The sequence below is a fragment of the Morus notabilis genome, unplaced genomic scaffold, assembly GCF_000414095.1.
Source record: "Morus notabilis unplaced genomic scaffold, ASM41409v2 Scaffold669, whole genome shotgun sequence".
Classification (NCBI taxonomy): domain Eukaryota; kingdom Viridiplantae; phylum Streptophyta; class Magnoliopsida; order Rosales; family Moraceae; genus Morus; species Morus notabilis.
Window position 1 is genome coordinate 60,106 of NW_010362919.1, and position 10,859 is coordinate 70,964.

The following is a 10,859-nucleotide window of genomic DNA, read 5'->3' on the forward strand; positions in this document are numbered from 1 at the left end:
ATACACCTTAATAAGTCAAGAGGAACTTATAAGAATAATATCAGTTGAGTGCCGTACCAGCCTCCACAAGGGAGGTAACTCCAGCTCCACAAGGGAGAAAAAGAAAATAACAATAATTTCCTCCGACTCAAGGGAGGCATTCAAGTTATAATCACGGTGTCGTGGGTGACCTTGCAAACCCTCACGTTCCGATGATTGCGCGCAAGTGGTACGCGAGCACTCGGGCCCATCAGTAAGAAAGATAAGATAAGATAATAAGACTATGATAAGACATCATAATTAAGCATAATCAGCTCATGCATATTTATTCATGTGTACTCACAGTTATTTTGCGAGATATAGTTCCTACTTGCTGAGCGAAAGCTCAATCATATATGTTCATGCTGTAGGTAAGAAACCTATCAGTAATTCTTGAAGGGCAATGGTGAGCAGCGGACGAATGGTGGAGATGGGAATGGATACCGCTCACGCAGTTATTTTCCGCAGTAAGTTTAAGAAAAATCATGTATATGTCTATATGATTCAAAGGTTTCAAGTATGTATGTTTAAAAAGTATACGTACATATGTATGTTAAGAAAACCAAGGTTGTAGCTAACAACCCTAGTTTTGAGTATTTAAGTTTTAGAACGCTGCAACAGTACATGCAACAAATAAATGAATTTTAAACATGACGATTTAAATGAGTAATTTTAAAAGGACTTTAAGATGTACTTGAATTTAAGATTTCTCACGAAATCCGTTTTAAAGTCAAATTAAATGGCCCATTTGAATTGGCTAGTTTTAGAAAGGCTTTTAAAGAGTATTTGAAACAAAAGTTCAAACACAGCTCTATTTGAAAAATATTTATAGAAGGTTTTATCTTAATTGAAATTAAGAAAAGCTTTAAGAAATTCAGTGATTTATTCTTTTGAAATTATTGTTACGAATTATGAAAGTATTCCTTCTTATGTTTAAAAAAAAAAAAATGTTACGTAAATTTTAAGAAATGCCAGCAAGTACAAGTTAAAAACTAAGTTACGGTGGCGACCTCATAGGAGGGTCGTCACAATTATGATGTTTAAAATTTAATTTTTTTTATAGAAAAATACTGTATCAATATCAATTATTTGAGTTTGAGTATATAAAACAAATAAGTCTTAAGTGAAGAGTTAATGGATTACGAGACTTCACCACTCCTTGTCTTCAGTTTGCCTCACTAAAAAGTGTATATGATAATTGATAGTGCATGCTTAGCTTGGGAATCTCATAAGAGCATGCCTTTCTGCTGTGGCTCAGTGGCTGCCGAGTGTCACATTCTGTGGCAGTTAAAACTTTGGTGATTTCGTGCTGTTTTTTTTTTTTTTTTCATTTCCATGGATAATCTGCCATTAGAAGTAGAAAGGGTCATCAAAGGAAAGATTCCAAGATAGCTTGAGCAATACCTTGTGAGGTTGAAACTTGAGATATGGTGGTTTTCTATTGGCCAGGAACTACTAAGTCTTGTTTTATTGAATAAATATTCAGCAAGTATTCTTTTTCTTTTTTTTTTTTGTTCCTAATAAAAAAGGCTTATTATACTAACAAAAACAAATCCTCCTGATTATTTATTTAATAAATCAGAATGAACGCATGAAGATTAGAGTGCACGTGTACAATGTAACAGAGTTACATAAAACAGACATCAAGTTTCCTATACTATTCAAAATTCCAATTATAATGCATGGCAATCCAATAAGTGTGTTCATATTGATTTCGTTTTTCTATATGCTGACTTTTGGTAATTAAATAGTCCTCTTGATTTTATTTTATTTTTTCTAGATTATGACTCAGTCAATATTCTACCTTTCTAATTGTGTGCTTGACTGGTGGTCCCATAACTTCAGACCAAATCAATGCGCGTTTTCCCCTTCATCACACGTAATTACGTGTAGAAGAACTCAACATCACATACAGAACTAGTACGATCATTTTCATGAATTATTGTAAAATCTTGTAATAAATTTTTGCACTTGGAATACTTAAGCTCCAATGCTTTTCTCTTCTCTTTCTTTCCCTTCACTTCCAACACGTGGATTCTTCTTTCGCATACTAATTTTCTTTCTTCTTAAAACATCTTATGGAGCTCAACCGGCTTATAATAACGAGAAGGTTACGAATATCGGAGCAATCGTTGATATTACATCTCGTATTGGGAAAGAACAGAAAGTTGCCATGGAAATTGCAGCTCAAAACTTCAACAACAAATCAAAGAATCACAAGCTCTCTCTATATTTTCAAGATTCTGCTTCTTCTGGTTGGTTATCTCTTAAAACTCTTTCTGTGTATTCAAGTGAAATAATTGTTTCATACTAACAACACATGGTCGATTTCCATTCCAGCCAAACAGATGATTGAAGAAAAGAAAATAGAAATGATTGTTGGGATGAAGACATGGCAAGAAGCTGCTTTAGTAGGAAAAGTAGGAAACCGAACTCAAGTTCCGGTTATTTCATTGGCAGCACCTAGCATAACACCCCCATTAATGCAACTTAGATGGCCTTTCTTGATAACAATGGCGAACGATCTCTCTTACGAAATCAAGTGCATTGCAGATCTTGTTTGTGCCTATAACTGGCGAAAGGTTGTAGTCATAATTGAGGATGATGAATACGGTGGTGATATGGGAATCATAAACCTTTTAAATGAGGCTCTTCAGAGCATTGGTTCCGAGATTGAATCCCGTTTAGTCCTTCCACCCTATTCATCTCTCTCCGACCCAAAAACGATGGTCCTAGATGAGATTGTGAAACTTTTGCAAGTACAATCTCGGGCTTTTATCGTTCTTCGGTCTTCATTGCCTATGGTAAGTCATTTGTTTAGAGAGGCTAAGAAACAAGGACTTTTAGATAGTGATTCGGCTTGGATAATCACAGAGAGCATTACAAGTTTGCTGGGCTCAGTTGACAACTCTGTCATTTCCTCTATGAAAGGAACTCTTGGAATCAAGAGCTACTATTCCAAGACTAGTAGTTCTTATAAAGCTTTCTATTCCCGATTTGAGCAACTCTTTGGAGAAGAGAACCCGCAAGAAGGTGATTCAAACCCCGGAATTTATGCTTTACAAGCATATGACAGCATTGGAGCAATTACACAAGTCTTAGAGAGAATGGCTAGCAACACTAGTTCAGAAGAGATGTTGGAGAAGATATTATCAGCCGATTTTGAAGGTTTAGATTTGCAGTTAATTTTTCTACATTGTGGTGGAACCTAAAATTCTGCAATGCAGGGCAATGCAGAGGCACTTGATTGGAGAACCTGGACGTTTCATGAGGGAATCTTCATGAATAGCAATTCTGTATTAGAAAACGCATGCTCATCCATTTTTTAAGGATCTGTTGAGTGCTTAAGTTTTAATATGCTTTCAATTAATTCAAATCCCAGCAACACATCAGTTCTTCAGGACACGGTTTCTTTTGATCAGTGTCCTATTCAAGAAGAATGTTTTTATGAAACAGCACCAACAGCCTTTGACTTATCAAATGACGAGAAAGTGATTTGCTATCAGCCCTTAAAGGATGCAGAAGTAAGTACTGCATTGTTCTATCCTACTTCTGATTTTTTTTTCCTTCCATATAATATGTTCTAACAGCAATATGCTCATTTTGCTCTACTAACTGTTTCGTTTGTTGTCATGCTGTGATTCAGTTAATTCAAATAAATTACTCCCAGGACAGTGAGGTAACTAAAGTTGATTCCTTCAGTGGGCATACTGGTGTAGTAATGAAGCCAGACATTGGGCAACAAAGTAGATTTCTCGAGGAAAGGTAAAGGTTTAATTAAATTGTCTCAGATGCTGCTTTTTTTTTCCAATCCATTTTCTTTTTACCTTTTTTTTTTCGGTTTTGTTTTGTTTTTGTTTTTTAGCTCTGAAACTTTTGTTTTTCTTATACTAATATTCTTCTCTTAATTGTGTGTGTGTGTGTGTGTTTTTTTTTTGTTTTTGTTTTTTTTACAATCATCGTTTCTGTTAATCTATCTAATATACGGGTCACAATTTTCATGATTGTGCACATTTATGTCTTTTTAGCTGACCTTTTTCCGATAACTACTGTCATCTGACACTGCACCCTTATTATTTGAGATGATTATCATACACGATGTGAAGTATTGTGCATATTTCTTAGGTTGCAATTAGTAATTTAGTATATGATCTTACTTTATTGCTGCATTAATTGCAGAATGAAGTCGTACTATTTTGATTGTGGTAATCAACCAAGGGATAGCTTATGGACCTATAAGTACCAGCCAAAAAATGCCCTGGAGGTTAGATATGTCGATCTGTTTCTTCATTGTAGAAGTTACGCAATTTTGAAGTTTCTCCAATCTGGATGGATGAAAAACTTTTGTTTCACCTTTTTTTTTTTTTTTACAAGGCCGAGTAGGTATGTGGCAACGATGAATCTGTGAATTTTTTGAGTCAGTGGCTCCAGCATTGGCGTGAAAGAAATTTTCGTATCAGCAAGGAAACTATTAATTGTGATACAGGTGATAGGGGAGATGACGATTATATTTGTTCTGAAAGTGACTCTGATATAGAAAAAGAACGGGAAGGGGGTGGCCTGAAAAATGTACTCTTAGTTACTGGGCCGGTTGGGGTAAGTACAAAACACACATGAAGTACACTTTCTGTCTATGATTATAGTGAGTCACGGTCTTTGGTCTTTCAGGGGAGCTATTCTGTTTATCCTCTATATATGCTTGTTTTAGGTTCTTACTTATCTAGTACCTTAAGAGTGCATTAATTGGACATGCTGATAGCAGAGAATCAACTATATACAAATGTTATTTATGTCTGGTTCTGTTAGTCTTATTTGGGTACTGACAAGGATGCACGTCCTAGAGCTTTACAATTAGAGCCGTCTCTTTGTAGCCCTATGCTGGAATTGCTTCCTATCTCAATTTTGGTATGATTGGTGTTATAAAAATTTAAGCATAATTGTACTTATGTTGAAAAGAATAATAATGATAATAACATCATTGATAAAAATAGCTTTCTGCATGTACAACTTTTTGTTCTGGTGCTCGCATGTTCAAGAATTAAAAGGGTCTTTTTTTTCTTTACCGATCTGGATGCTGAGAGTAACAATATACGATTCTAAGTTTATGGTGATATATGATTTAAGTAGTGTCAATTTCCAAATATAGATATCATATGGCTTGGTTTCCTTGTCCAACACTTATTCAGTGCATCCACAGTTTTACAATTGGTTTTCAATTTCTATATTTATCCATAAAAGTGATACATTTTTCAGATTAAGATCTATGACTCAAGTGTTGCAGAGTGGAAAGTCTGCTGCTATTTATGCTTGTGCACGAGAGCAAGGATTTGAGGTTTTGGAGGTATTAAATTGTGATAATTTTTTTCTACTTAAGAGAGATCGTTGTTCATTGGTGATGATTGCTGTTGTTTTTTTCTTTCCTCTTCAAATCCCAACATGTATATAACTATCTATATGTCAATGAAGATGGTTGTTAAATAGATTAAATAAAATCCCTATTTCTATGGATGTTGATTGTGATGTAATTTGATCGCTAGTATTCTTTTTAAGCAATGCCAACTAGCCATAGCAGAAGCAAGAAGCACCACATATTGACAGAAAGGGGAATTTGCCTATTTACAAGTTAGCCTTCGCCAAATTGATCTATGATTCAAATACAGTTTAATAAAAATGATTGAAGCGAAGGTTGAGTTGAAACTGTAACGTTGCTTTTTTTGAATATGAGAAGTTTTCAATACTCTCCCAAATTTAGTAAACTTATGGGATGTTTGTTTCAAGGGTTCGTCCCTGGTTCTAAAATATGGTTCTTGGTTCTCTACAGTATTTTTCTCTCACAAAAAATTTGAATTTCAAAAATCAGAATCATAAATCATGGTTCTAAATCCAGAACCAAACGTCCCATTAATGTTAAATTATGTCTGTTTAATAAATCATGCTAGTGATCTTCAAATTCAATTTTTCCCCGTATGATTCCAAAATGATTTATGTTGTGTTATTTTCTTTAGCCTGTTACATAAAACAGATGGATATTTAAACGTATCTGTTTGACTGGAAAATTGAATGCATACATCTAAATGGATAGAATATTAAACAACTGTCATATGGGGTGTGTGTGCATATGTACATATTTATCCATTGCGCATATATATATATATATATATATTTATGCGTCTCAGATTTTATCTGATTTTATGCAATAGTGACTAGCGTACGTCATCAAAATTATTGACAAGTTTTATACAAGCAGTGATAAGCTCACTAAATGTATCCACTTTTTTGCCATGATGAACCAGTTGATAGTACAATAATACATCATCATTTCACATTTATCTAGTGGCTACCGAGTCATCGGACATTGTTTCTTTGGTTTTTATCACGGGATGCTGATAGTCTGATACATTGCTTATTTTCTGCATCTTGATATATATTTTTTTTCCGGCATATTGATTTATAGATTGACTGTCTTTTCATTTCAGGTCAGCACATCAGAATGTCCAAATGGAGCTCTTGTTAAGCAGAGGTTTGGTGAGGCTTTAGAATCACGTCAACTTAAAAGGTTCTTCTCATATATATTCCTTTAGAAATAGCTGTCGTACTCGGGGCTTTCTAAAGTTCACTTTTTTACTTCATTTGCTATAAACGCAGTTTCTCCACATTCAGAGTTTCTTTTTCAAGGAAGCTTCTCTATAACATGAAGAGGGATATAAAACAATATAGAAAGCATGTAAAAATGTGGAAAACTTAAATGTTGAAATTATTGCAAATTAATCCCCATCAGAGAATTTACAGCGGAAAGAAATGCAAAATTACTTACCTTTTTCATTGAAGGATTCTTTAGTACTGGTAATGCAAGGGAAGATCAAAGCATTTCTCTTTTTTGTAACTTTGCTTTGAAACCTAAAGAGTTGTTTTTTCCTATGGTTTAAATAATTAGGCAATTTAATTGGCTCAGTAATGTCTCTAGCTGAAAGTATTTTTTTTTTTTTTCAAAGCTCAATGTTTCTTGGTTTTGGTGCATCTTGGTGATTGATGCCTCGTAGAGGCATTCAAATTGCACCTAGCCAACCTGAAAGAATCTCAAATGGCATTATCTTTTCTCTGTTAATAATATAGAGCTCAATCTTCATCTCAGTATAGAGCGTAATCTCAAATGGCAATGTCATTTCTCTGAAAATCGACATTCACGGCATTAGGTTTGTTCCTGTGCATGCTTCTACTTTTCCTTTTCTTTTTTTTTTTTAGTAATTTATGCAACATTGCAATTGCACGAATGCTTTCTGTGCAAATAAAATTTTCAGTAAGAATTTGCATCATGGTGAGGGATTTTTTGCTTGCAAGTGTCATGCCCAGGGTCAGTATTGGTCATTATTTAGTAAAATCACAGCAGAAATGAGACCACATTTGTCCCTGAATAATGAGTCTTTTCATGTGCATCTAGGTCACTGGGAAACCCTGTGGGTTCACTGAGTAAGCTTATTTTGAAACCCTGAAATCTGGCCAATGGCACTGCAACCCAGGAACTAGATGATGAGGTGGTTGAACTGATCCCCTTATCAGATGAAGATTGTCGGAATGCAACAGGAGGATCTGGTATTTCTTATCGTGAGGAGTCTGGAAGTTGCTGCAGTCAGAGTGAAGTTAAACCTTTAATTCTATTCGAGGATGTGGATATCACTTTCCTTGAAGTTCAAGAGGATCTGGTATTTCTTAGTGTGACTTTGTTTAATTCTCGATAATCAATACAAAGTCGCATCGAACCATCCTTCTTTTTCACAAAAAGAACTGGTGCACCCCATGGAGAAAAACTTGGACGAATAAAACCTTTGTCCAATAATTCTTGAGGTTGAATCTTTAACTCTTTCAATTCTGATGGTGCCATACGATAAGGTGCTTTAGAAATAGGAGATGTTCCTGAAACAACATCAATGACAAATTCTATCTCTCGATCCGGAGGAAGACTAGGAAGATCTTCAGGAAAAACTTTCAAATACTCCCTAACTACTGGCACATCTTCAGGTTTAAGCTCATCCCGAACTGAAGTATCAACTACCGAGGCCAAGAAACCAATACAGCCTTTACAAATTATTTTTCTTGCCTTCATTGCAGAAATAATTGGAAAAGAGACATTCTTTGACCTTCCACTAAAAATGAATTTATGTCCCTCTTTAGGTTTAAAAATAACCGCCTTTTGATGACAATCTATGGTGGCTCTATGCTTAGATAACCAATCCATACCAAGAATCACATCAAAATCTTTCATATCCAAAACGATTAAATTCACATACATCTCTCTCCCATTTATCATAACCAAACAAGATCTCAACACCTTATTAGACTTTAACACCTCTCCATAAGGTAAAACTACACTAAACCCACTTTTCAATATCTCTAGTACTTTACCCAATTTATTAGCAAATGCAAGAGATGCAAATGAATGGGTAGAACCTGAATCTATCAATACATGAGCTATCATTCCAGAAATGAAGAGTGTACCTGCCACAACAGTAGGATCTTCTTCAGCATCTTTTGCCGTCATTACAAACACCCTTCCTTGAGTCTTCTTCTGACCATCGGGCTTAGCTCCAAAATTTGCAGCAATGTGACCAGGTTTTCCACATGTGTAGCAATTAAAGGTACCATATCGACATTCTCTTCCATGCATTTTCCCACATTTAGGACATTTTGGATACTCCTTAGCAGTTGAATTATCTGTCTTAGGCCGCTTGTTAGCATTTTGTTGCCACTCTTGCTTTTGTTTCCCTTTTCTTGTAGTTGTTCCTGGTTTTCACGGGCCATTCTTAGCGGCATAAGTAGCTTTATTCTCCAATTCTTGTCTCTTAATACCCTTCTCAGATATCATAGCCAGTTCAACTGCTTCGCTGAACGACTAAGGCCTCGACATGCTCACATTCTTGTGGATAGCTGCTTTCAAACCCTTAATGAAGAAGTTCATCTTTTTCACGTCATTACCTACTATCCATGGAACAAATCTTGAAAGTCTTTCAAATTTAGTGACATAGTCATCAATAGTCATAGTACCCTGTGCTAATCCCACAAACTCAGCCACTTTACTTTTCTTTACTTCCTCAGTGAAGTACTTGTTGTAAAACAGTTCTTTGAAACCATTCCAAGTAAGGTTGGTAGCAGCTGGAGTCAACTTAATAGATGCTCACCAATGCCTAGCATTATTCTTTAGCAATTTAATAGCATAGGAAATGTAATGACTGAGAAAATTCCAGACTTTAAATAATACAATTTATTTATTTAAGCCAAGGATTTTCCTAGAAAATATTATGTGACTGAAGGATTTATGGAATCAATATATGTATTCCTAAATTCTGTAGCAGATTTCATGTTAAGTTCATGTTTTCGATCAAGTAAATTCGATCGATAAATTCTTGCCGTACTTTAAGGCGGAATAATTTTCAGTACAAGTATAGTTTGAGAATCTTAATTTCAAGAATCTCCAAACACAGCATGATGTTAGCAGCGTAAAAAAAAAACGCACTGACATTTTTAAAGAAGAGAAAATCCTTAATTGCCAGACAGCTAGGTTAAAGTCACAAGATAGATACCGATAGTAGAAGGGTACAATGTGAGCTAAGGAGTTGACACCGTCAGAAATAATGTCACTCCCGGGATATAATGCAGAAAAGTTAAATTTAGAATTTATTCAGTCTAGAATTAATTTCAAGACTTGAAACAGTTTAAGATATTACGCGAGTAAGAATTTAACGTGATATCAAAGCAGACGAGGATTTAAAAGTTGAACTGAAAATAAGTAGTAGAAAAAAAAAGAGAACTGTCAGAAACAAGAATTTCCTGTCAGCTAAGTACCCTTTACAGTCAGTATGATTTTTACCTGATTCAAAGGTAACTTAAGAGAGTGGACTAAAGTACAAGGGGTAGGATTTATTTTTCTCTCTCTCCTTCTCCACTTTGGCCGACCATGCATAGAAAAATTAGAGCCAAAATTGGCTAGTTGAGTGTGCTAGGGGATTACATGATAAGGTGTGATGGGATTGTGTCAAATCAACTATTGGACATAAATGCTTACCACACTTCCTTCTTGAAGCACACCACCGGCCATGCAAAAAAAAAATAGAGCCAAAATTAGCTAGTTGAGTGTGCAAGTGGATGACATGTTAAGGTGATGTGATTGTAGTGGTTGAAAGGGAATTAATGGCAAATTTGCTTCTCCTTTTCTCCTTCCAAAACCGGCCAAGAAAGGGGGATTTGAACCAAAAATTTGGTTGAATGATGGAGTGGAATTGGTGTTAAAAAAAATAGTTTCCAAGTTGCCTATAAAAGGAACCAACATAGGATAAGCTTCATTTTTTTTCTCCTAGCTTTTTCCCACTAAAAAATCCGGCCACACACTCTCCATTTCCTCTCAAATATTTTCTCCCACTCTCCAAATCTTGAGCCACTAGCACACCATAGAAGAAGAAGAAGGAGATTAAGGGATTCTAGGAGGAGACTAGTCAAGCATTCCTCTAAGGGTAAAGAAACTCTAAATCCTCTCTTTTTCATGTTTTGGGAAAGTTTGAAATAGAGAAATATTCTTCTCAAATTTCCTTATACTCTTATAGTTTCAAGCCATTAACAATCCTAGAGGAGTTCAAGGGTTTTTCAAGAGAAAGAGAGAATTCTTCAAGGGAAAGTTCTTAAACTCCCCTCCATTAATTTCTAGCCAACTTTAAGCTTGGATTTATGGATGTAAATTTGTGGTTCTTGAAGAGATAAGATTGTAATAAGGGTGTGTGAGTTTTATGTTGGTTTTGTGAGTTTTGAGGTTAGTTTGATGTGGTATGTTTATGCTTAATCTAAGTTGCTTATTT

The 10,859-nt window shown here is 35.2% G+C and overlaps 2 protein-coding genes across 3 annotated transcripts; both read left to right on the plus strand.

Moving 5' to 3' along the window:
• The first annotated feature begins 2,008 nt into the window (after positions 1–2,008).
• Positions 2,009–3,230, plus strand: LOC112092539 (glutamate receptor 2.4-like). Its single transcript, XM_024168984.1, has 2 exons — positions 2,009–2,273; positions 2,359–3,230. Exons 1-2 carry the CDS (start codon positions 2,009–2,011, stop codon positions 3,228–3,230), a joined length of 1,137 nt encoding a protein of 378 aa, XP_024024752.1.
• Positions 3,231–3,262: 32 nt separating this feature from the next.
• On the plus strand, positions 3,263–6,691 carry LOC21392203 (ATPase family AAA domain-containing protein 5). Of its 2 annotated transcripts, none has more exons than XM_024168998.1 (6): positions 3,263–3,542; positions 3,665–3,783; positions 4,198–4,282; positions 4,402–4,614; positions 5,272–5,359; positions 6,495–6,691. In XM_024168998.1, exons 1-5 carry the CDS (start codon positions 3,375–3,377, stop codon positions 5,347–5,349), a joined length of 663 nt encoding a protein of 220 aa, XP_024024766.1. In that variant the 5' UTR covers positions 3,263–3,374; the 3' UTR covers positions 5,350–5,359; positions 6,495–6,691. The 2 variants fall into 2 exon arrangements, with proteins under 2 accessions (XP_024024766.1, XP_024024765.1); XM_024168997.1 differs by having other exon boundaries at positions 5,300–5,359.
• Positions 6,692–10,859: the final 4,168 nt, after the last annotated feature.

Bases quoted from the DNA above. Each gene is read 5' to 3' on its own strand.
- LOC112092539 (XM_024168984.1), top strand. From the start codon at position 2,009: ATGCTTTTCTCTTCTCTTTCTTTCCCTTCACTTCCAACACGTGGATTC. The intron at 2,274-2,358 runs GTTGGTTATCTC...TTTCCATTCCAG, and splicing joins TCAAGATTCTGCTTCTTCTG to CCAAACAGATGATTGAAGAA.
- LOC21392203 (XM_024168997.1), top strand. From the start codon at position 3,375: ATGCTTTCAATTAATTCAAATCCCAGCAACACATCAGTTCTTCAGGAC. The intron at 4,283-4,401 runs GTTAGATATGTC...AAGGCCGAGTAG, and splicing joins AGCCAAAAAATGCCCTGGAG to GTATGTGGCAACGATGAATC. The intron at 4,615-5,299 runs GTAAGTACAAAA...CAAGTGTTGCAG, and splicing joins TAGTTACTGGGCCGGTTGGG to AGTGGAAAGTCTGCTGCTAT.